The 23,321-nt window shown below is 38.6% G+C and overlaps 6 protein-coding genes and 1 long non-coding RNA gene across 10 annotated transcripts; 5 read left to right on the top strand and 2 right to left on the bottom strand.

Annotated features, from left to right (window-relative positions):
- Window positions 1-516: 516 nt before the first annotated feature.
- Window positions 517-3,432, bottom strand: LOC132787864 (tRNA-specific adenosine deaminase 1). 2 transcript variants are annotated; one of them, XM_060795212.1, is made up of 5 exons: window positions 3,228-3,432; window positions 2,383-3,159; window positions 1,867-2,318; window positions 1,180-1,319; window positions 517-1,118 (listed from the first exon to the last, which is right to left on the bottom strand). In XM_060795212.1, the coding sequence occupies exons 1-3, from the start codon at window positions 3,404-3,406 to the stop codon at window positions 2,009-2,011; spliced, it is 1,266 nt and encodes a 421-aa protein (XP_060651195.1). In that variant the 5' UTR covers window positions 3,407-3,432; the 3' UTR covers window positions 517-1,118; window positions 1,180-1,319; window positions 1,867-2,008. The 2 variants fall into 2 exon arrangements, with proteins under 2 accessions (XP_060651195.1, XP_060651187.1); XM_060795204.1 differs by having other exon boundaries at window positions 1,180-2,318.
- Window positions 3,433-3,672: 240 nt separating this feature from the next.
- On the top strand, window positions 3,673-4,817 carry LOC132787888 (STING ER exit protein). Its single transcript, XM_060795231.1, has 4 exons — window positions 3,673-3,898; window positions 3,961-4,115; window positions 4,175-4,501; window positions 4,566-4,817. Exons 1-4 carry the CDS (start codon window positions 3,778-3,780, stop codon window positions 4,719-4,721), a joined length of 759 nt encoding a protein of 252 aa, XP_060651214.1. The 5' UTR covers window positions 3,673-3,777; the 3' UTR covers window positions 4,722-4,817.
- Window positions 4,818-4,956: 139 nt separating this feature from the next.
- LOC132795913 (serine protease persephone-like) lies at window positions 4,957-7,881 on the top strand. 2 transcript variants are annotated; one of them, XM_060806885.1, is made up of 3 exons: window positions 4,957-5,213; window positions 7,004-7,229; window positions 7,280-7,881. In XM_060806885.1, the coding sequence occupies exons 2-3, from the start codon at window positions 7,111-7,113 to the stop codon at window positions 7,857-7,859; spliced, it is 699 nt and encodes a 232-aa protein (XP_060662868.1). In that variant the 5' UTR covers window positions 4,957-5,213; window positions 7,004-7,110; the 3' UTR covers window positions 7,860-7,881. The 2 variants fall into 2 exon arrangements, with proteins under 2 accessions (XP_060662868.1, XP_060662861.1); XM_060806878.1 differs by having other exon boundaries at window positions 4,957-5,441.
- A 761-nt stretch (window positions 7,882-8,642) lies between these two features.
- LOC132785068 (chymase-like) lies at window positions 8,643-10,665 on the top strand. The gene is made up of 3 exons (XM_060791046.1): window positions 8,643-8,678; window positions 9,785-10,053; window positions 10,114-10,665. The coding sequence occupies exons 1-3, from the start codon at window positions 8,643-8,645 to the stop codon at window positions 10,586-10,588; spliced, it is 780 nt and encodes a 259-aa protein (XP_060647029.1). The 3' UTR covers window positions 10,589-10,665.
- Window positions 10,666-10,735: 70 nt separating this feature from the next.
- On the top strand, window positions 10,736-16,732 carry LOC132786572 (protein son of sevenless). The gene is given in 9 exon segments (XM_060793134.1): window positions 10,736-12,176; window positions 12,249-12,600; window positions 12,666-13,621; window positions 13,687-14,190; window positions 14,193-14,417; window positions 14,419-14,532; window positions 14,597-15,466; window positions 15,528-16,293; window positions 16,354-16,732. Coding segments are annotated over 9 exon segments (4,851 nt in total). The 5' UTR covers window positions 10,736-11,156; the 3' UTR covers window positions 16,398-16,732.
- Window positions 16,733-16,811: 79 nt separating this feature from the next.
- LOC132786580 (uncharacterized) lies at window positions 16,812-18,799 on the bottom strand. Of its 2 annotated transcripts, none has more exons than XR_009632460.1 (3): window positions 18,539-18,799; window positions 17,305-17,530; window positions 16,812-17,238 (listed from the first exon to the last, which is right to left on the bottom strand). It is a non-coding gene; the product is annotated as an uncharacterized LOC132786580 (long non-coding RNA). The 2 variants fall into 2 exon arrangements; XR_009632459.1 differs by having other exon boundaries at window positions 16,812-17,181.
- A 582-nt stretch (window positions 18,800-19,381) lies between these two features.
- LOC132798939 (cysteine sulfinic acid decarboxylase) lies at window positions 19,382-22,526 on the top strand. Its single transcript, XM_060810974.1, has 3 exons — window positions 19,382-20,377; window positions 21,307-21,674; window positions 21,742-22,526. Exons 1-3 carry the CDS (start codon window positions 19,568-19,570, stop codon window positions 22,337-22,339), a joined length of 1,776 nt encoding a protein of 591 aa, XP_060666957.1. The 5' UTR covers window positions 19,382-19,567; the 3' UTR covers window positions 22,340-22,526.
- Window positions 22,527-23,321: the final 795 nt, after the last annotated feature.

Below are 23,321 nucleotides of genomic sequence, written 5' to 3'. Positions count from 1 at the left end.
TATTTCCGTATAGCAATCATTAAGAAAAGTACTACAAATATTATTCAACAATTTTAAAACCATTTATGTTAAATTACACTTTCTAATATGCTTTTGTTGGAAATATGGAATGAATACACTTGCTTTTCATTTTATTTGTCACGTCATTTTAAATATTATGACAATATAATGTTTGTCCTTCGTAATTTTTAACTCTGCAAAATTATTTTTATTTATTTTCTTTAATTTTCATTATGGGATGAACTTTTTTTGGCATAAACAGCCTTACTATATTAAACATTTATATTTTGTCTTGAATTGCTTTAAATATTGGTTAAGGCTGGTGTTACTAATAAAAATATATAATTAAACATATGGAACAGTCATCACTCAATTATTAAGTAACCACAGTTTGAATCAGCATGACGATATAACTCGTGATCAGGAATTCCTAATTTAAACTGTTTTGGCTATAACAGATAAAAATCAAATTAAGTAGACACTCGAATTGCAGTCAGATAAAACAAATAAAAAGAATACAGTAAAAACATACAAATTTTAATGAAGGCCATAAATTCACATGTGATTCATTAGCTATGTTAAGTATATAATCAAATGAATTATATATGTTTGTATTATTCATTAATTTACACAACTTATCACCAAACCAAAATGGAAATAGTGCGTGGAGACTTTAGTTGGCATATAAATCGACTCTTTTCTAAGCACTTCACCTTTTTCATAACAAACCCATTCTCTTGAGAATCACTTACTAATGCCACGCATTTTCTTTCGTCATCCACTTTCATGGCTTTATCGATCCATTTGACATAAACAGGATGCGATCCCGTGCTAATCGAAATATAATCCTCCTGGCCGAGATTGTTAAGATCCAACCAATACTTCTTAGTCTCATTGAGATACAAACTTATGAACAGACGTTCTTCGTCATTCGCTAAGTTAATAAGGTTGCTGCTTAGTTTGCGACATTTCTGTGCAGCTTGAAACCAATTTTCTTCATCCTTTGCTATGTAATAATAATTGCGTCCGATTAATTTGAAAGGCTCCAGGTTTTTTATGCAAATTACTTGGCACTGTATTGACTTCCTTGTACTCTACTCTAGTGCTAAAATTAGAGCCTATGGAAAATTAAAAAAAAATCAATTTAAGTAAAAGTTTGTGAACATTAGAAAAACTTACTTTCAACCAGTGCCAATGGCAACATGATTTGAAGAAGCAACACCGTAACAAGTTTATAGCGATACATTTCACTTGGAGTTCAAATCGAGTAATGATCGATCCTAATGCCACAGTTTTAATGACATCACCTATCAGAGTGCCTGTAATATTTATTATTTCTATTTACTTAATCATCCATTTCATACGAACACGCTAAATATAAAAATATAGAAACCTCAAATAATCGGAAACTGGACATTGGTTTCATATATAAAATTGGAGAACATAAATATATTTTTTTTATACTTTAGTTTTATTATTGAATCTTTTCTTGCGATTAACCCACATTCTTAATAACTATCGCTGGGTAGGTTAATCAATATGACGGACTCGGGCAACAGACTGCAGTAGTTGAATATACTATATATCTAATAGATCTAAAGATTTTTGACTAGGCTGTATGAAAAATATCGATTTTGGTTTTGCTAGCAGTCCCCACCATTAACTCATAGGATTATATGGGTTTTATTAGTACAGAATAGAAAGCAGAAGATTGATCGTTTATAACTAAATAGAGGTTGATTTATTTTAGTTTTGTGTGCTCTTAGCTTAGGTGTGCATACGCGAAGTGAGTCTATCGAGGCGAACTCTAGATCATATAGTCCATTTAAGGGTAAACTTAAAGAGCTTGCATTTTTATTTGCTTACTTTAACTTCCATTTGTCTTAGACCTGATTCTACTTTCACTAGATGGATGGCTTACATTGAGCGTCTGCGATGGCTTAATTTAAATAAATCTAAAATATACTTCATCAGCAATTTGTTGTCTATTGGGGGAAGGACAACATTTTTACGCCGCGTGCTTAGCAAATTCTTGCAGATTGTTCGGCTTTTGGGTCCATTGTTGGAAGTATTCAGATTTCAATTGTGACCATGCCAATTGATAATCCACAGCCATGTTTTTACACTTCGCATATGACAAACTGTCCAGATCAGTCAATTGCAGCTGCAACTTTTCACGCAACTCGCTGCAGCAATGCAGAATATCTAGAAATCCGTGGAGTAACTTATATTTACTAACTGCACATGCGGCTTGTGGAGTGGACAATTGCTTCTTAGTAACGCCTTGGCGTTTGCCATTGACCGCAATTTCAAAAGGCCTAAAGAAATTAGTACTGTTGTAATACACCTTCGGTAAAAATTTGTAAAGGTAATGCTGCTTACCGCAATAATTCTGGCATTTGAGACCAAATTAAACCACTCGGTGATGGCTGCCAATCTGCACGTTGTGCGTACTCGAATTTTTGCGTCGCATCAACTCGAATCAGTGGCTCTTGAGGAGGGCAGCACCTTTGTGGATAGTTTTTACCACGCCATCGTTGGTAAATGGCTCGTTTTAGGCTGTCAATATGTGCGTAGCGACAGCTAAAATTGTAACTACTGAAGTAGATGGGCTTGTCAATCAGCATATCAAGCAGCGCTCCTTGAATACCGATCACATTCCAGCGAGATAACTTATCGCTGCAGGACATGGACAGCGTACGTTCACCACGACCGGGCTTGGTGCGTAAAGCCGCCGGTGTTTGAAGCATGCAATCATCACCAGTCTTTACGTCCTGATTTATCAGTTTTGCGCCCGTAAAAACTGAATTGCTGTCACATAATGGCATTCCACTTTCATTGTCATTATCAACGTCAAGTCGTTGTCGTTTTGGTAATGATTCCTTAGATTCATCTACTATGCACGCATCCCCGCAAGGGGTTTGTGTGCTTAGAAAATGAAACTCTAGTTCCTTGTCGAGCATAAAATAAACTGAATCTGACTTCCAGCTGAATATTGTTTCGTCAACCTTATCCTGTGGCTGCCTTTGTTGCTTGGCGGCTTTCAGTATTTCGTAGTATAAATACCGGAGAAATGCACGTCTTGCGAGTACTTCGGCATGGGAGTCATTTAATATGAATCCACTGGCACAAAGTTTAGTGCGGCCAATGCATTTGGTGCTATATATTTTTTAATTCACAATTCTATAAAATATATCATCTTTATAACAACAAATTTAAATAGTTACCCCGTTGCCAGAGACACTACTTTACTGGTTTGTGTTCGCCTATTGTACTGCACTACTCCTGATAATACTGTCCATTGTCCATTTGTGGGTTTGCCAGTTTTTGGTAATTCGCGGAATTTGTTGTAACATAATTGTGCAATCTGTTGCACAGTTGGTTTGTTGTCAACTTGAGAGCACATTAGAAACAATAGAGATGGAAGTGAGTTCGTAAATAGTTTAGCAAAAAATCGATTAAAACCGATCTCAAATCGGTGCCAGATTGTGTAGCCGCTGCGGCCGAAAATATACCATCCAATTGCATAAAAAATATACATTTATATAAATTATATAGAAATTTTTCTTATTCATAAATATTATATATAATACGCAATTTAATATAAGTCATGCCTGTTTTGATTAGTATGGCACAAACAGACACCCTGTGCTGCATGGTGACTTTCGATGAATCGATAACACAACAACACATCTGGTCTGAACACAATATTAAAAACAAAACAATAATTGTAGTTGCAAAATACAAAACAATTTTGTAACTTTAACAAAAAAAGGCATGCCGAAAGTAGTCTCACGAAGTATTGTTTGTTCTGACACAAAAGATCAAGAGGAATATAATGAGGAAAAACCGCTAAACATTTACTATTGTTTATGTGGGAAAATGTCATTAATATTGGGTACGTCTTAATATTAGAATGCCAATACAAATATTTTATTAATAAATTTCATTTTTATTTAGATTGCGCTATTACTCAATTGCCTTTGCGCGAAGTGGATAATGCGCGAGTTATTGATACCAATGACCACGCCAACAAATTGACATTCAACCCAGCACCGCAAATAATTTATATTCGTCGCAAAGAGAAAGGAATTGAGAAACAATATCGCTATAAAGTGGGTTTTAAAATTTAAAAAAAATATATTCTTAATAATATTGCCTATGTGTTTTACAGTGTCGTAGCTGCAATCTACCATTATACTATCGACATAACAATGACTCCCAAATTACTTTCGTAATGAGCAATGCACTTGTGCGCAATAAAGGCGAACATCCCTTGGCCCAGCTTCTGGCTGCTGAAACAAAGAGTAACCCCACAACAACTACAGTTGTTGCTCCAAGTGGAGTGGCAAACGCGACAGCGACTGCAAATGTCGATGATTCGGGCATAGTGGATGCCAGCGGCAAGAAGGTTATGGTGACCCGTCATACAAAAAATATGGGCAAGTTTAGTTCTGTTACTGTGTCCACTATAGATGAGGAAGAAGACGAAATTGAGGCGGTAAGTGGAACTTTGCTCAGATGAAAATGTTGTTGACTTATTAATACCATCGTTTTTTTTTTAGCGAGAAATTGCTGACAGTTACGCGAATAATGCTCGAATTATTGAGAAACAGCTTCAGCGCAAAGGGGGCAAGCTGACAGATCTAGGTGCTAATTTTAAACCGGATATTGCTCAGCCCCCCCAGAAAAAGCAACGGGGCACCTTACTGGAAAGATAACTTTATTTGCTCATATTTATTGCAACAACAACTTAATAAATAATAAATTAAAAAAAAAAACACACACGCGAGGGCTGTTCCAGAAACAGCCGGTGTAACTACTGAAATTTTAATTTTTAATTGCGTTCAATAATACCGATGTTTTTTATACAGAGGCAAAAACTTTAAAATGCACAAACACATTCCTCAGGGCCAATTTTTCCAGATTTTCAAATCGCCAATTATTAGGGGGCTAAATAGCTCGGTGAATGTGATGCTTGAGAAATCAATCTTTAATTTTAATTTTCATCTACTATTCCTGAGAAATCCCTCATACAACCCGATTGCATAGACACGCCCGAGAGATTCTATAAAATGATAGTCACTGCATTTGTAACGCCAGTTGGTTTTATTAAGTCGTTAGTTAAAGAAAAAAGTTGATCGCTTATCATTTAAAGAAAAATTACATCCTTTATAGTATCAATACTCTAAACAAAATGGACTATCGAAAATGTACATATACCATTATAATAATTCTAATTATTGACTCAAGTATTTTTAACAAAACTGTTGTTTGCTTAAGTGAAACTCCATGTGATTGCATACATGAAAGTGAATGTGATTATGTATCTAAAGCTAAATACTTCTACAAAGATCTAAGGATCTTACAGCCTTGCGCTTTGCCAAGTGAAGACTTCTATTGCTGTCCGAGTCCTATAAAAACCACAATTTCAGAAAGAAGTAAGTTTGTAACTTGCGAATCCAATTTTGGTAACAAAAATTCAGGTTTTCGCATAAAAAGTAAAACAATTCAAATTAAAACCAATATTGTTAAAGCCTAGGTATTATCAAACCAACTAGAAGAGATCGGATGTTGCATATAGGCATTTACAAAATGACATTCCCTTACGTGTATGTGACTAAATTTATATATACAATTATAGTAATTATAAGTATTGACTCAACCATATCTAATGAAACTGCATACCAATGTGATGCTTTACTTATATGTATATACTTGTAGTATGTATCTAGAGATCAAACGAAAATAAAGTCATGCGATGTGCCAGCTTAGCCCTGAATGGGATTCTACTATTGCTGCTCGAGACAACAAAAACAAGTAAGAAAGCTACAGTCGAGTGTACTCGACTGTGAGATACCCGCTTCCCATTTTGAATAAAAGAATATATTTTGCGATATTTTTCTCAAAATATACCGAATATACTGCAAAAATACTAAAAATATACCAAATATTATATTTGGTATATTGATATAGTACCGCATTCAAAATATACCATAGGCGGCACAATATACCAGATTGTCATCTAAAGCAACTAAGACCCCTAGTAAGTAGGCCCATACAAAAGTAGTTCTTTAATAACTTCGACAATTTTCATCTGATCGCAACCAAATTTTCAGGAATCATAACTACTATAGTTGTTATTATATATACCAAAACTTATATATACCAAAACTACATACATTTCCTGCCGGCACAAAGTTATAATACCCTTCTACCCTATGGGTAGCGGGTATAAAAATTAGCAATCTCCAAAATAAGTCGGTATTTTTATACCCGCAACCCATAGGATAGAAAGGTATTATAACTTTCTGCCGACAGGTAGAAAGAGGCATATCTGACCCTATAAAGTATATATATTCTTGATCAGCGTCAACAGCCGGGACGATCTAGCCATGTCCGTGTATACGTCTGTCTGTCTTTCTGTATAAAACACTAGATCTCAGAGACTATAAGAGATAGACCTAACGCATTTGTTATGTTTGCACGCAGATCAAGTTTGTTTCAAATTTTTGTCACGCCCACATCCGCCCCGCAAACTATAGTAACTGTGATTCCTCAAAATTTGGTTGCGATCAGATAGAAATTGCCGAAGTTATTAAAGAAATACTATGCGCAAAAACGCCCACTTTCTAGGGTTGTTAGTTGTTTGGCATACAATCTGGTATATTTTGCATTTTATAGTATATCTTGAATCAATATCAATCGACATAATTATACCAAATATATAATTTGTAATTTTTTTAGTATATCATAGTCGAGTACACTCGACTGTAGCTTTCTTACTTGTTTACACATTTAGGTTAAACACGTCTCAAAAAGCACAAATAATTTTTGGAGCCAAAATTAAGGAAAAAATGAGCTGTTTTTTAAAACCCAAACACAACAATTTAAAATATTTTGTAATTAAGTCTTAAGTACTAATTGCGTTATTGGTTAATTAGTAGTTGTTAAAAAAAAAAGATTAAGTAATCTATGTTTATTACTATCGTTTTTCCATCAGAATGCAAAGAATTTTCGCAAATTGAAAACTTTTGTAAGGAGCATCATTTGATCAACAGAGGAAAACCTGTAGAGCCGAATGAAATATCATTTATCGCCTCAATTCAAATGAGAGACAAATCTGATGATAAATCTCCTTGGGAATGGAAGTGCGGTGGGACATTGATTGATCCGAAGTTTGTTTTGACTGCAGCGCATTGCTTTGAAAATATCGATACTGCAACAACGTAAGTAAGATATTTTTGTCTAAAATAATATTAATCGTAATATCTTGCAGAGAAATTACTGTTCTCTTAGGAGCTCATAATATAACCGAAACAACAGAAAGGAATGATTATGGACGATTTAATGTAACAATTAAAATACACGAGGATTATTTCAATAGTCCATTTGGTGACATTGCTCTTCTGGAACTGGGAAGTGCTGCAGACATTAGAACGCCTAGAATTCGACCAGCTTGCTTGCCTACATCAAGTGGAAAGGAAATTAAAGAATTTAGGGCTGCTGGTTTTGGTACAACCAATGGGCGCGATTTCCCAAGTGCATTATTGCAGACAACTTTGATGACAAAGCCAATTGAAAATTGCCGCCTTACGGAAGATACCCAGTTAAATGAAACTCTTCAATTCTGCGCAGCGCCGAACGGAAGAACTGGTGGCGATGTTTGTCCTGGTGACTCTGGCGGTCCAGTATTCATAGAATATCCTGGTCGCAATGATTGCCTTTATGCGGTAATGGGCATCGTTTCCGAAGGGAATTTCTGCAATGTCGATGATCCTCATACGTTTCATACTAGAGTTTGGTATTATCGAGAATGGATTGAGAGTATTGTATGGCCCAATGAGAAGAATTCATAACTGTATGTTACATTGGTTTGAAATATCAAATTAATAAATACATATATATTATAAATATAAATTATGTTGTGAAATATATACGAGTAATATACTTGCTAAACATTTTCAAAAAAAAAAAAACACTTTTATAAAAATATACCGCAAAATACTAACATATACTGAAGGCTATATTTGGCATGTGGATATTGTACTACATTCAAAATATAACAAAGAGTACAAAATATACCAGATTGTCAGCCGAAGCCACTAATGTCCAATTGCAGTAGGCGTTTTTGCCATACGAAAGTATTTTGTCAATTATTCTAAAATGTTCTTCTGATCGCTAGCAAATTTTAAGGAGTCACAAATACTAGTTATTTTTGGATCAGCTCTCTAGGTTCAAAATTACGTTTGCTAATTGATTTTTTGTCGATTAGCGGGTTGGATGGGACCGTGGCAAAAACTTAAAACAAACTTTATAAAAAATAACAAGTGCTGTCGAAAAAAAATATATGTTTTATCTTTTATAGTCTCTCATATCAAGAGTTTCATACGGATAGACGATCATGGCTATATTGTCTCGGCAGTAAACGCTGATCAGAATATATATACTTTATGGGGTCAGAGATGCCTTCTTCTACCTGTTACATACATTTCCTGCCGGCGCAAAGTTATAATACCATTCTACACTATGGGTATCGGGTATAAAAATAATAATAAATAAGAAAGAAATTATTTGAAAATGTAATCAAAACAATAAGAAAACTGCGCGAAGACAATGACAATTGCTATTTCCTAATCAATATGCATGCACGATGTACTGAAATTCCTTTAAAACAAGTAATATACACTCGAGTATGTTAGACTGCTACACATTTTGAATAAAAGCTAAACAATGTGGTAATATTTTAAAAAATAATAAAATATACCGATGGCTATATTTGGTATATTGAAGAAGTACAACATTCCAAAAATCTATCATAGAAGTCAAAATATACCAGACTGTCAGTCAAAGCAACTAGGACCCTATTGCAGTAGCCGTAATTTGCCATACAAAAGTTTTTCTTTAATAAATTCGACAATTCTTATCCGATCACAACCAAATTCCCAGGAACCATAAATACTATACGTATTATTGTATGTACCAAAATTCCGCTCTATCTAAGAGTTGTTCAACAAAAATTATATCTCTATCTCTTATAGTCTAGAGAGATCTAGGTGTTTATACAGACGAACGAACAGACTGACAGACGGACATAGCTATATGGTCTCGGCTGTTGACGCTAATCAAGAATATACATACATATGTATGTAGAGGAGATATCTCCGCCCTTTGGGTAGCTGGTATAATTACGCCCATAATTATTCTACGACAACTGAACAAAAATTGAATTCAGTAACTCTCATTCGTGCTAGTTCGGTTGATTAAGATATTTTGTGCCATCAATAACTCGACCATTTTAATTAAAGCAAGAAAAAGTTTTAAATACGATTTATAATAACATCAATAATCGTAATCTATTTAAAATGAGCTTTTGCAAAATTGTGTATGCAATTACAATATTAATTATAATGAATTTTTGTTGTTTTGTTTGGTCAAGTAATTCCGCTAAAACTGAATGTAATTGCATACATGAAAGTGAATGTCATTATGCATCTAAAGTTAAACAATACCATACAAATAAAAGCATCTTACAGCCTTGCCCTTTGCCAAGTGAAGACTACTATTGTTGCCCGAGTCCCCTAGAACTCACAATCTCAGAAAAAAGTAAGTTTGTAACTTGCGAATCTAATTTTTGGTAACAATATTAAACACGCCGATCAAGAATATATCTGCTTGTTACTTTATTTTCGGCACAAAATAAAAATAAATTACCCTTCTTTCTATGGGTAGTGGGTATAAATATTTTTTTCAATTTTCTAATAAAGGGGTGGACACCTGATAGTTGAGCACTGTGTCAATATGTGATATTGATTTCATTATTTTTACATCAGAATGTACAGAATTTTCAAAACTGAAAAATTTGTGTAATGAGACAGGATTGGTCGTAGATGGCAAACCAGTAGATCCACACTCAATTCCGTTTATCGCTTCACTGCAAATAAGAAAAAAATCGGATCTTAGTTGGGATTGGATATGCGGTGGGTCGTTGATTGACACAAAGTTTATTTTGACTGCAGCGCATTGTGTACATGAGTTCAAAAAAAACCCAACGTAAGTCTTTTAAGAATACAATAATTAAGAATATGATAAAAGTTAATATTAATTTTCTAGAAAGATTTCAGTTCTCTTGGGTGCCCATAATAAAACGGAAATAAATTATAGTACTCGATTTAATGTAAAAAATATAACAATACATCCTAACTACAATCATACATTGAATGATATTGCTATACTGGAAATGGAAAGACCAGCAGATTTTAGCACGTTTAAAATTCGACCAGCTTGCTTGCCCACATCAAGTAGAGAGGATATCACAGAATTTAGAGCTGCTGGTTTTGGCAAGACCAATAGAGGGAAGGAATCAAGTGAATTGTTGCAAACAACTTTAATGACACGCGATATTACAAAATGCAATTTTACGGCCTTCACGGAATTGAATGAAACTCTTCACTTCTGTGCAGGGCCAAATGGTAAAACTGGCGGAAATGTTTGTCGTGGCGACTCTGGCGGTCCAGTTTTTAGCTCAGATCCTAATCATAAGAATTGCCTTTTTTCGGTCATGGGCATCATTACAAAGGGACGGTGAAGGTGCTTTTACTCTTCACGCCAGAGTTTCATACTATCGCGAATGGATTGAGCAAATTGTTTGGCCAAATGACACAAGTAAAGAATAATATTTAATTTAACACTTGCAACCAATTATATAACATATAAATACTCTATGAATCTATTTATGTAAGTTTATAAATTTAAATTTGGACATATTCAAATGTGTTATCGAGAATCGGTATTAAATCATTATCGAATATGCCTTTTTGTTCGTTAACCAGCACTAACAAGCAATTGTGCAGCTAACTTAACGTCGTTGTAAGCAGAATTTGCAGAGAAAATATATTGAAAAATTGTGTGTATAGCATGTGAAAACAAAGTTTTGTTTTTATTTGTTTCGATTGCAATTAAGAAGTGCGCTGCGTTAGAATATAGGCAAAAAAACGGATAAACACACCGCTTAAAATGCTGCCCAACGAAGACGAAGTTTCTGTTGACTAATAACAAGAGAGTGTGTGTGCGTGTAACTGTCAGAGTGCATGAGCGTGTGAGCGAGTGTATGTGAGTAGCGCGTGTGCGTGTGCCTGTGTGTGTGGAGTGCAGAAATGTTTTCCAGCGGTGGCAGCCATGGGATTAGCGTTGGCGTTTCATCTGCCGCATCCATGCAGAGCTCCTCCGATGGTGGTTATGACTTTACAAAAATCGAAAACGCTGCACGCTGGCGAGGACTGTTCATCCCATCGTTGCGCAAGGTGCTGGAGCAAGTGAATCCTAACGTCACGGCCAAGGAAGATGCATTGCTCTATGTGGAGAATCTCTGCGTGCGCCTGCTGGCCAAATTGTGCACCAAACCGTTGCCACATTCGGTTCAAGATGTGGAGGAAAAGGTAAACAAATCTTTTCCCGTGCCTATCGTGCAATGGGCCCTCAAGGAGGCCAACGAGGTGATCAATTCCAAGAAACGTAAATCTCTGCTACCCACGGAACGGGTGCATACGCTCCTGCAAAAGGATGTGCTGCAGTATAAAATCGATAACTCTGTTTCGGCCTATTTGGTGGCGGTGCTTGAGTGTATCTCCAGCGATATACTTAAGATGGCTGCCGAATATGTGTGCAATATCTCGCACTGTGAGATTGTCAAAGAGGATCTGGAGGTGGTCATGAATGCCGAACGTGTCCTCGACATGTTGGACATGCTGGACCAGAGCAGCGAGCAACTGAAATGCAATATGCTGCCCAGTCCACTATCGTTGCCGGCGCAAAGGGCAAGCGCTACATACGAGGAAACGGTGAAGGAGCTGATCAACGATGAGAAGCAATATCAGCGAGATCTGCACATGATTATTCGAGTGTTTCGCGAGGAACTGGTGAAGATAGCACGCGACCCAAAGGAACTCGAACCGATCTTCTCAAATATTATGGACATCTATGAGGTGACGGTGACACTGCTGGGCTCTCTCGAGGATGTGATTGAGATGTCGCAGGAACAGAATGCGCCGTGTGTCGCGAGCTGCTTTGAGGAGCTCGCTGAGGCCGAGGAGTTCGATGTGTACAAAAAGTATGCCTACGATGTGACCTCGCAAGCAGCGCGCGATGCTTTAAGTAGTCTCCTGGCTAATCCCAATGTAAGTAGTGTATAATTTCTATCAATATCTAAAACGAAGCAAGCCTTAATGTATATAATTTTAATCTTCAAGGCACCTTCGCTTATGTCAGCGGGTCATGGTTTCCGGGAGGCAGTCAAGTATTATTTGCCCAAGCTGTTGCTGGTGCCCATCTGCCACGCATTTGTCTATTTTGATTATATCAAACACCTCATGGATCTCAGTACATCACAGGACGACATCGAGAGCTTTGCCCAAGTGCAGGGACTACTGCATCCGCTACATCGCGATCTTGAGAAAGTCATGGCCAATCTGTCCATGCCGGTGCCAGTTAGCGGACGTGTGCGACGTCAAATGGCAATTGAACGCACACGCGAACTGCAGATGAAAGTCGAACATTGGGACGACAAGGATGTCGGTCTAAATTGCAACGAGTTCATACGCGGTAAGTTGTGTTTTCCGATTGGCAAAGACAATTACTAATAACACAAACTATTTATACAAACACAGAGGACTCGTTGAGTAAACTCGGGTCCGGCAAACGCATTTGGAGTGAACGTAAGGTGTTTCTTTTCGATGGTCTCATGGTGCTTTGCAAAGCGAATACCAAGAAACAAACGCCATCAGCGGGCGCCACTGCCTACGAGTATCGTCTAAAGGAGAAGTTCTTTATGCGACGTGTGGAGATTTGTGATCGCGCGGATACCGACGAACTGAAGCACAGCTTTGAGCTCACAACACGCATGCATCCAGCAATTGTATTGTCAGCGCAAAGTGCACAGGATAAAAACAATTTTATGGCAGATCTAATTATGGTGAATACGAAATCAATGCTTGATCGGATTTTGGACAGCATACTGCAGGACATTGAACGAAAGCATCCGTTGCGCATGCCCAGTCCTGAAATTTATAAATTCGCTATCCCCGACAGTGCCGAGAATATTGTGCTCGAGGATAGAGACAGTGGTGTGGTGCCGATGATAAAGGGTGCAACGCTCTGTAAATTAATTGAACGTCTCACCTATCACATTTATGCGGACCCCACATTTGTGCGAACTTTTCTTACCACATATCGTTACTTTTGTTCGCCTCAGCAGCTGCTGACGCTGCTAATCGAACGCTTTGAGATACCAGAGCCTAGTTTGGTGTATCAAGAGCAGCCCTCTATTGGCAGCAGTGGCGGCAATGATCTCGACAAGGATGGCACCACAACGACGGCGACAGCGGATAGCGACAAGATGTTGAAGAACTCGCAGCGCGAGGATTGGAAACGATATCGCAAGGAGTTTGTACAGCCGGTGCAATTTCGTGTATTGAACGTATTGCGACACTGGGTGGACCATCATTTTTATGATTTTGAGAAGGATCCGACACTACTGGACAGACTGTTGCATTTCCTAAACGATGTCAACAGTAAATCCATGCGTAAATGGGTCGACTCCGTACGCAAAATTGTTGATCGCAAGGTAACTAATAAATAATATATAATAATAGACACATTTGCTCAATTGTTTTCGTTGTCCATTTGCAGAACAAACAAAGCAATAAGAAGATTGTCTATGCCTACGGTCATGATCCGCCGCCGATTGAGTTTCATTTAAATGTGCCAGAAGATGAGATTACGCTACTGACATTGCATCCACTTGAGGCGGCGCGTCAGCTAACACTATTGGAGTTCGAGATGTACAAGAATGTGAAGCCATCGGAACTGGTCGGCTCGCCGTGGACCAAGAAGGACAAAGAGTTGAAAAGTCCGAATCTGCTGAAGATCATGAAACACACTACAAATGTGACGCGTTGGATTGAGAAGTCCATCATGGAAGCAGAGAATTTTGATGAGCGCTTGGCCATCATGCAGCGCTCTATTGAGGTGATGATGGTGATGCTGGAGCTAAACAATTTTAATGGCATTCTGTCGATAGTCGCAGCCATGGGTACGGCAGCGGTGTTTCGGCTGCGTGCCACATTTAATGGTCTGCCGGAGCGGCATCGCAAGTTTCTGGACGAGTGTCGAGAACTGAGCGAAGACCATTTAAAAAAAAATACCAGGAACGCTTGCGTTCCATTAATCCGCCCTGTGTGCCATTCTTTGGTCGTTACCTAACACATATACTGCATCTGGAGGAGGGCAATCCGGATCTGTTGACCAATACGGAGTTGATAAACTTCTCGAAACGACGAAAAGTTTCGGAAATCATTGGTGAGATACAGCAGTATCAGAATCAACCATATTGCCTCAACGAGGAGCCAACCATACGGCACTTTTTTTGAGCAACTCGATCCCTTCAATGGACGTTCTGACAAGGAAATGTCCGACTATCTATACAATGAGAGTCTGCGCATTGAGCCGCGCTCCTGCAAGACGGTGCCCAAATTTGTAAGTTTTACCATAATCTACAAACAATTTAGTCATTTGAAATTCATTTTCGTATTGTTTTCAGCCCCGTAAGTGGCCGAACATTCCGCTTAAATCGCCGGGCATTAAGCCTCGACGTCACAACCAGAACAACAACAGCAACAAGCTGTCCAACAATGCGCCGATCAACGTTGAACAGCCAACGGCGTCAACATCATCAACAGCATCAGCAGCGTCCAGCGTAGGTGTCGGGGATCAAAGTCCACAACACAACCCGCATGCGTATTCTGTGTTTGCACCCGTCATCATACCGGAGCGCAATGGCGGCAGCACATGGAGTGGCATTTCATTGCATCGGACGACAGACAATGGTGAGGTGGCGCCGGCGCCGCACTTGCCCCGAAAGCCAGCGGCGCACGTGTGGACGCACAACAATAACATTGCGGCGACGGATAACTTTAGTCCAGCACTATCAGAGCAGCAGCTTCCACTAGCAACGGCAGCAACAGCATCTGCTAACAGCAGTTGGGGCAATGTGAACGATTTTTATGTGAGTTCTGATGTATCGGATGTGCTGCCGCCATCGCCGCTTCCCAAATTGATGATAAGTCCACGTCACGAGGCAGTTCCGCAACCGCCACCAGCAGGCAATCGTTCACCATTCCATGGACGTGCTCCGCAGATGCAGATGCAGTACAGTCCCACGCACAGCATTGCCAGCACTGTGACACTCATTGGCGGTGGCCTGGGCGATGTAAGTCCACAGCTTGGTGGTTTCTATTATAACAGTGAGCAGGGCCAGACGGGTGCGGTGCCCATATCGCCGCACGTCAATGTGCCAACAGCCACGCTAGAGTATAGAGCAGTTCCACCACCACTACCACCGCGCCGCAAGGAGCGCACCGAAAGTTGCGCCGACATGGCGCAAAAGCAACAGGCTCCCGATGCACCCACTGTAAGTATGATGCGTAAATCATGTTGCCATTGGAATTATTTATTGTGCTCATCCCTTGCAGCTTCCGCCACGCGATGGCGAACTGAGTCCGCCGCCAATACCGCCTCGACTCAATCATTCCATGGCAGCGGGCTATGGACGTCAGCCAAGAGAGTTTGTGGGTAAAAGCAGCAGTCTTTTGCTGCCTAACACGAGCAGTATTATGATACGCCGCAATTCGGCAAAACAACCATCGCTGGGGGTTGGTGCAACAACAGCCGCTGCTGCCACAGCAACGGCATTGAGCTCAACCAATGCCATAGCTTCAACGCTAATCAATGCCTCACATTCGTCGGCGTCAACGATAGCATCCATTGGAATAGTCAGCGATGAGCAGCAACTGCAACAGCAGCAGCCACCGCAGTCGATCTCACCGGCGTTAAGCTCCTCCACAACCACATCACCGATGACACCAATGACGCCCATGTCCCCGTACATTCCCAGCACAATTGAAAACAGCACGTCGAGCAGTTATCCGCATCAAGCGCGTCTCAGATCACAGCAGCAACAACAACAGCAGCAGCAACAGCCAGTGATTTTTGCACAGCAGCAACAACAACAAACGCATCATCATCATCACCACCATTCGCAACAGCTACAGCAACAACATCATCACCAAACGCATCATACGCATACGCATTCACATCCGCACACTCAACATCATCCATCACAGCTTCCAAATAGACGCTCGTCCCCAAAGGAATTCTTTCCGATTAATACGAGTCACGAGGGCACACCCAAACTTCCACCAAAACCTAGTCTAAGCGCAAACTTCTACAACAATCCAGGTGAGTCAAGCATCTCTCAAATTCAATCGTAACTAATTACAACTGAATGGCATTTTGCAGATAAAGGTACGATGTTTCTTTACCCAAGTACAAACCAAGAATAATATTTATTGCCTGGCGATGTGTGATAGGACAAAAACAAAATGGAAAATACAAAACAATGCCAAGATACGTTGAAACGTGGGGCGGCAAGTGCAGCATAGGATACAACTGAACGAGAGATACAAAATGAAACAAATAAGAAGTGTATATGTTTGTGTGTGTATTCAAATGAGATATGGACCGAGTTAAATCTGACCGATTTTTATTATTCGAAACTCAAAGCAAAATGCAAATTTATGTTATTATATTAATTATATTATAAACAATTGTAAATATCAAGAACATTGTAATGATTGTAGAGCGTAAAAACAATAAAGTATAACACTATTGTTAGACATTCGCACCGATCGTTTATTCTACACATTTACTATATCAAATTGAGATTGCAGTTGTACAGGATTGTTATTATTTTTTATCATGCTTCTTTCTTTCGTAATAAAGTTACCGAGGTTAAATGATTTCTTTAATTATCAGAATTTATTTTTTATTTATCATTTGTTTTGTTTTGATTCGTGCTCTTTGCCATTTGATACGATTTTCATGCCGTATTATAAATATTCTTTGAGCTACTGGCCAACGACCTTGTCGAATCATCAAAAATTTAAGACAAAACTGTGCCATTAACCAGATAAATAGCCAACTAAAGCTTGACCAACTGTGGCTAACCGCAAACTGGCCGGAACACCTGGCAGTAGGCACTTTGAAAGGCATTCGTAGACATTTGTTAACATAAATCTTTATGGTTAATTAGTTGGAAATAGGAACCCCACCGTCCAAGTTGTATTGCTAGTTCCATAGAGCACAGAAGGGCGATATGAAGTTGGGGGGCATAGCGAAAGAGGCCTCATTAATAGCGATTGTGCTAATTGTTGTCTCTATATTGCTGTACTGCATTGCAATTATACTTACTATGTTGATTCGTTCGTTTCCTTTCGCTTTTCAGACAGACAGCCAACAGAGTTGTTGATGACGTCGCTCAAATGCTTCCTGAATTTTGGTTGATTGCTGCTTGAACTGGTTTTTCGTGCATTTTGAGACATTTATTTTTGCAACAAACGAAGGCAGGTTTTGCTTTTGATCTTCATTCATTCATTAGAGAGAGTATTACAATTTCCTAACGGAATATGTAACGTGGCTATAATAGAAATACAAACATTTTTCATTGTACATAATTTCAATTTCATAAATTTAAATATGAAATATTTTAATGATTAAACCCTAACTGAAATTGAAGTTTATTAATATCAGACAAAGTGTTGTTAGGGTGTTGCAAGTGCGTTTCTTAAGAAATCAAATGTTGCAATTTTTATTGTGCACTTGTTTTTTTTTTTAATGCAGTTCTGGTGAAGCACCTGCTGTTCTTTTAGCCTTTCCAACAGGTAGAAGGTTGAACAACCTAAATTATATAATTGGCAACAACTGAACATGACAACCACGCGTCGAGGATATTGTATGTTTAAAGGAAAATTTGTTGAGTAATCGCATTCGAAAGAATTCTGAATAATAAAAAAAATTATGTAGAAAATTAACGTAAGCGAGAAATAAATTCTTGCATGTAATTTCGCTTTTATTTATAGAGAAATTGAATTGAAATGCAGACAGACAGACAGTCAAGGTCATTGCCCAAGATCAGTTCCTTAACTTGTGGGTGCAGCATCTCAATAGATACTACATAAATGAAATCTGTTTCTAGCAATAGCATTCTTATAAATAACGAATAAAATTCTTCCGCATTGATTTATTGCATGTTGCACATTCAGAGAAAGTTGTTGACTACTATATACATACATATGTATATATAATGCTGAAGGTTAGCTAAGCACTAAATTGAGTAGAATTGATTGTTTCTTGATTGCATTTCTCCAATAGTCTTGACCAACTTCTTCATTCACACCATCTAGTCACGACCTAAGCCAACGATTTGCTCACAGCTCGAGAGTTTCAGATGTTTACCGTCTTCACGTTTCAGTTGTGCAATTAACTACCATTCAAAAAATAATAAAAGAGACAAACAAAATTAAAAATTGAAAAAGAAACACCCACAGCAATTGCTGAAATTATTCAATGAATTTGCATTTAATTGCTTCTGCTGCTGATTGTTGCAAATGAGAGAGAAATCACAACGACAACAATTCAAATTTACCTCTTCGAAGGCAATAGCATCTCGCATAATTAGCAACTTAAATTGGTCAAATGCATAATGGTCTTACATGAGCACATCATTTAGCCAGTCGGCAAAATAACAAATATAATTGGCGAATTCCCCCAATCACAAAAATGTATCTTCTTTAACAATCCCCACAACCAAAACTGATTCGAAGTAATCGCTGGTGAATCAACCTGAAATTCCCCGCGCTGTCGCTGCGCGTGTTGAACAAATGAAATTACGTTCAAATTTTAGAGAGTAAAGAAACTGTCTTTAAGCATTGGCTTGCTATGAAATACTCTACAAATTTCACAATAATTCTTTAATTTATGAATGTGTTTATTTCCCTCAATTAAATAAATATTTTCTAATTAATCTTAATTAGCCATTAACAGGAAAAACTCGCAATTCTATAGATATTTGATATGATTGGAAAGTAAAATAAAGTAAACAACAGAACACGCCCCTTTTACAATATATAATATGCATACTTGAAGTTATCTTTAGCTTAAGATAAAAAAGCTGGTGTTCATTAGCATTAATCTTGAGCCTGCAAAGAGCCTCTCACTCGATAATACTGCTAAGATGGGATGGGGATGCAGGTGTCGCTTAACTTTCCCATATGATTGAAATAATAATAAAAAAAAGGAAAAACAAACCAAACAAAAACAAAAACAAACTGCCGAGAACCGCTCGGGTTGGCGATCTTAATTCTCTCGTCATGGGAGAGCGTCGGCATTGTCTTTATGTAAGTCGCATTGCGTTTACTTTGTGGCAGAGGCGGAGAGATCGAGAGAGAGAGAGAGAACGGCAGCTTTTATAAAAGCGGCAAGAACCACAACAATTTGTTCAGTTCGGTTGTGAACTTCAGAATCAGAATCCGATTCAGAAACATTGTGCAACACATTGCCAGGATCAACAGTTATACAGAGGCAAGGCAGCAAGCAATCTGAGAGGAAATTCATTCAAGATCATTTTAGCATTCAGTTCAAGAGATCAGCCACAAGATTTAGTGGTGCCAACAAAATGCTGGCCAGTGAAACATTTCCCACCCATCACTTCAAGAAGTCTATATATAAGCCATACAATGCGAACGTTGATGATTTGGCAAGTGTGACCAAGACATTGGCCCTAAGCACGTCGTCATCGAGTGATGCAGCTGTGATCGATGGCGCAGCAGCAGCATCAATGCAACCGGCCGCAGTCGAGTTCGACACACCAGCCAAAATGTTGACCACCAACAGCAACAGCAACAATAATAATAATAATAATAATAACATCAGCATCAAAAACAACAATAATAACAATTGCAGTGCCAATGGTTTGTCCAGTTTTGTGGCCAGTCACCCAGCAGCTGAATTCGAAGGATTCATACGCGCCTGCGTTGATGAGATTATACAGCTGGCCGTGTTCCAGGGCACCAATCGCTCCTCCAAGGTGGTGGAATGGCATGAGCCCGCCGAGCTGCGACAGCTCTTTGATTTCGAGCTGCGCGACAAGCCAGAGTCGCAGGACAAGCTGCGTAATCTGCTTCGCGAAACCATACGCTTCTCGGTGAAGACAGGACATCCATATTTCATCAATCAGTTGTATTCGGGCGTCGATCCCTATGCCCTCATTGGCCAATGGCTAACGGATGCCCTCAATCCCAGTGTGTACACATATGAGGTGGCGCCAGTGTTTACACTCATGGAAGAGCAGGTGCTGGCCGAGATGCGACGCATTGTGGGCTTCCCGGACAACGGACATGGCGATGGCATCTTCTGCCCAGGCGGTTCGATAGCCAACGGTTATGCAATCAGCTGTGCACGCTACAAATATGCGCCCGAGTCCAAGGTGAGCACCATGCCGAGCGAAGGCCAAACCACTTGACGCTGCTGCTTTGGTTCATTTCTGTTCGCTAGTTTGTCTATCTGTCTGCCTGTGTGTCACTCTGTCTGTGTATGTGTGTGTTTTTTGCTGTTTGAAGCCAAACAAAGCGGAAGCACAATGCAAGCGACCTAGAGGCGAACTCGGATATCGTAACAGACAACTTGTTAGAGTACAGTCTTGTTCTCATTCACATTTGTGCGAGTAGTAACATGTTTCTTATAACGAATTATTAACTAATTTCAATTCCAAGGTAGTTCTTTGTGACGCTTACTTTTTTTGCGACAGTACATGGCGTATACGTAATACCAATAATGACCAGTTTCAATTCATAATTACATATGTAGTTTTCCTTAACTCTTGTAGTTTGTGACGAATACTTAATGTGATACTTGACATATACGTAATGTGTTTTTTAGATGTTTCATCAATGTATAAAAAATGGTTTATTTTTGCTGACTCCACGGCGTATACGTATTTGAAAGTTTCATATTACTTTTATGACTTAAGCAACCATTGTAGATAATTATTCGTTTTCAACTTATTTTTCTCTGTACTTAGATGGGAATTTTATCGTACAGAGAATGACAATTTCAGCCTAATTTATATATATTTTTTTTATAAGTTTTCAAACTTATTACATACATTATTTATATACATTTTTTGTTATGTTTTCAAACTCAAATAATTATTAGATTTCTTCAATTTTTTAAAAGATTTTTTGATTAAATTGAGGATAAATTCGTAACGATAAATTTGCAAAAATATGTTTACGAGCTGATATTTGTTTGCTTTTATATTATAATATTTACATTTTTTAATTATTATTTATAAGCATTAAGCATTATCATTAACAACACTTTAATTGCAATGCTGCATTCTCTTTAATTTCATAGAAAAACGGACTGTTTAATGCGAAGCCCTTGATAATATTCACCTCAGAGGATGCGCATTACTCCGTGGAGAAGCTGGCCATGTTCATGGGCTTTGGCAGCGAGCATGTGCGCAAGATAGCCACCAATGAGTTGGGCAAGATGCGACTCAGCGATCTGGAGGCGCAGATTCAGTTGTGTCTGGAGAACAACTGGCAGCCACTGATGGTATCGGCCACAGCTGGCACCACAGTGCTGGGCGCCTTTGATGAGTTGGTGGGCATCTCGGAGCTGTGCCGCAAGCACAACATGTGGATGCATGTGGACGCTGCTTGGGGCGGTGGTGCACTCATGTCCAAGAAGTATCGCCAGTTGCTCAACGGAATTGAACTGTAAGTTGAAGTGGAGAATAAACTGATTGCAAGACTTAAAATAATTTTAAATACTTCTATTGCTTAGCGCTGATTCGGTCACTTGGAATCCTCACAAGCTGCTGTCGGCGTCACAGCAGTGCTCCACCTTCCTCACGCGTCACGCACAGATTCTCGGCCAATGTCACTCGACAAATGCCGCGTACTTGTTCCAGAAGGATAAGTTCTATGACACCTCCTTTGATACGGGCGACAAGCACATTCAGTGTGGTCGTCGTGCGGATGTTTTCAAGTTTTGGTTCATGTGGAAGGCCAAAGGTAGCGAAGGATTCACGGCGCATGTGGAGCAGGTCTTTACCATGGCCGAGTACTTTACCGCCAAGCTGCGTGAGCGTCCTGGTTTCGAGCTGGTCCTCGATCATCCGGAATGCACCAACATCACGTTTTGGTATGTGCCGCCCAGTCTCAGGCAAATGGAACGCAATCAGGAGTTCTACGACAAGCTGCATAAGGTGGCGCCCAAGATCAAGGAGGCGATGATTAAGAAGGGCTCGATGATGATCACATATCAGCCGCTGCGCAAGCTGCCCAACTTCTTCCGTCTGGTGCTGCAGAACTCCTGCCTCGATGAATCCGATATGCTCTATTTCCTCAACGAGATCGAAACCCTGGGACAAAAATTGTAGTGCTGCATCGCTGTTCGAAGGCGACTTTTTGATGTATTAAGAACATTCTTCTTAGGCATATGATGTACATAGCATACAATGGAATTGTAACCGGTATTAACTTATCGCGATCATCACAATACATCGTAATGCAAATTTAAGTATTTTAAGGTGATACAATAATAAATATTTAGATTGTATAGATTAATTAACTAGCTGTTTTATTTTTGAAGCAGGATATTTTATGCAATTCTTTCGTTCTGTTAAGTGGAAGATCACAGACTCTTTATTATAATTATATATAAAGATTATATTCCTTTCTTTAGTTGTAAAAAGATTTAGACTTAAAACCTCGACGGTCTATTAAGTTTTTTGCATACCACCTCAAAGACTTCGATTGCGAATATTTGTTGACAATAGCCATACACTGCTATTATAAGCCAATTGGATTTCTTTATCATCGAATGAATTACAAAATTAATATAGTACTTTTCAATATTAAATATGACTACAAAGTATAAAAACAAAATTCATTGAAGTTAGGAAATATATTTCAAAACTTCAAATGCAATCATTTCCTGAAAATTTCAGAACAAATTATTTCAACTGCAACTGAAACGCTTCGAGAAAAGAGAAAGCAAGATAATAAATCACACTCGTAAGCAGCATACAAAGTATTTCATTACAAAGTGCACTAACACTTTTAAATACTTATATACAATATATATATTGAAAACTTATAGTCTTTCACAATCGATTGAGTCCACATGTTTACATTTTAGCAATTACGAGGGTTGCTATTTATATTTCTGGCCTAATAATGAAAATGCGAATATTTATAAAAAAAAATGGATTTATTGTTTGTCACAGTATTCTCCAGCAAGATTTATATACTTTTGAATGCCCTCAAATCAATTGTCGAAGCACTTTTTCCACTCTGATTGAGGCACCTCCAAAACATGGTTTTTGAACACTTTAACAGCATCTTCTGACATCGAAAATC

The sequence above is a fragment of the Drosophila nasuta genome, chromosome 2L (genome assembly GCF_023558535.2).
Source record: "Drosophila nasuta strain 15112-1781.00 chromosome 2L, ASM2355853v1, whole genome shotgun sequence".
Taxonomy (NCBI): domain Eukaryota; kingdom Metazoa; phylum Arthropoda; class Insecta; order Diptera; family Drosophilidae; genus Drosophila; species Drosophila nasuta.
The sequence above is the reverse complement of the archived record's forward strand: the minus strand, read 5'-3'. Positions and strand labels throughout refer to the sequence as shown.

Excerpts from the sequence above, each read along its gene's own strand:
- LOC132798939 (XM_060810974.1), top strand. The coding sequence starts at position 19,568 with ATGCTGGCCAGTGAAACATTTCCCACCCATCACTTCAAGAAGTCTATA. Across the intron at positions 20,378-21,306 it reads AATATGCGCCCGAGTCCAAG|AAAAACGGACTGTTTAATGC; the intron begins GTGAGCACCATG and ends TTAATTTCATAG. Across the intron at positions 21,675-21,741 it reads TTGCTCAACGGAATTGAACT|CGCTGATTCGGTCACTTGGA; the intron begins GTAAGTTGAAGT and ends TCTATTGCTTAG.
- LOC132795913 (XM_060806878.1), top strand. The coding sequence starts at position 5,198 with ATGGACTATCGAAAATGTACATATACCATTATAATAATTCTAATTATT. Across the intron at positions 5,442-7,003 it reads AACCACAATTTCAGAAAGAA|AATGCAAAGAATTTTCGCAA; the intron begins GTAAGTTTGTAA and ends TTTTTCCATCAG. Across the intron at positions 7,230-7,279 it reads AATATCGATACTGCAACAAC|AGAAATTACTGTTCTCTTAG; the intron begins GTAAGTAAGATA and ends AATATCTTGCAG.
- LOC132787888 (XM_060795231.1), top strand. The coding sequence starts at position 3,778 with ATGCCGAAAGTAGTCTCACGAAGTATTGTTTGTTCTGACACAAAAGAT. Across the intron at positions 3,899-3,960 it reads GAAAATGTCATTAATATTGG|ATTGCGCTATTACTCAATTG; the intron begins GTACGTCTTAAT and ends ATTTTTATTTAG. Across the intron at positions 4,502-4,565 it reads AAGAAGACGAAATTGAGGCG|CGAGAAATTGCTGACAGTTA; the intron begins GTAAGTGGAACT and ends TTTTTTTTTTAG.
- LOC132787864 (XM_060795204.1), bottom strand. The coding sequence starts at position 3,406 with ATGTGCTCTCAAGTTGACAACAAACCAACTGTGCAACAGATTGCACAA. Across the intron at positions 3,160-3,227 it reads GTAGTGTCTCTGGCAACGGG|CACCAAATGCATTGGCCGCA; the intron begins GTAACTATTTAA and ends AAAAATATATAG. Across the intron at positions 2,319-2,382 it reads CAAATGCCAGAATTATTGCG|GCCTTTTGAAATTGCGGTCA; the intron begins GTAAGCAGCATT and ends TAATTTCTTTAG.
- LOC132785068 (XM_060791046.1), top strand. The coding sequence starts at position 8,643 with ATGCATGCACGATGTACTGAAATTCCTTTAAAACAA. Across the intron at positions 8,679-9,784 it reads CTGAAATTCCTTTAAAACAA|TTGAGCACTGTGTCAATATG; the intron begins GTAATATACACT and ends GACACCTGATAG. Across the intron at positions 10,054-10,113 it reads GAGTTCAAAAAAAACCCAAC|AAAGATTTCAGTTCTCTTGG; the intron begins GTAAGTCTTTTA and ends TTAATTTTCTAG.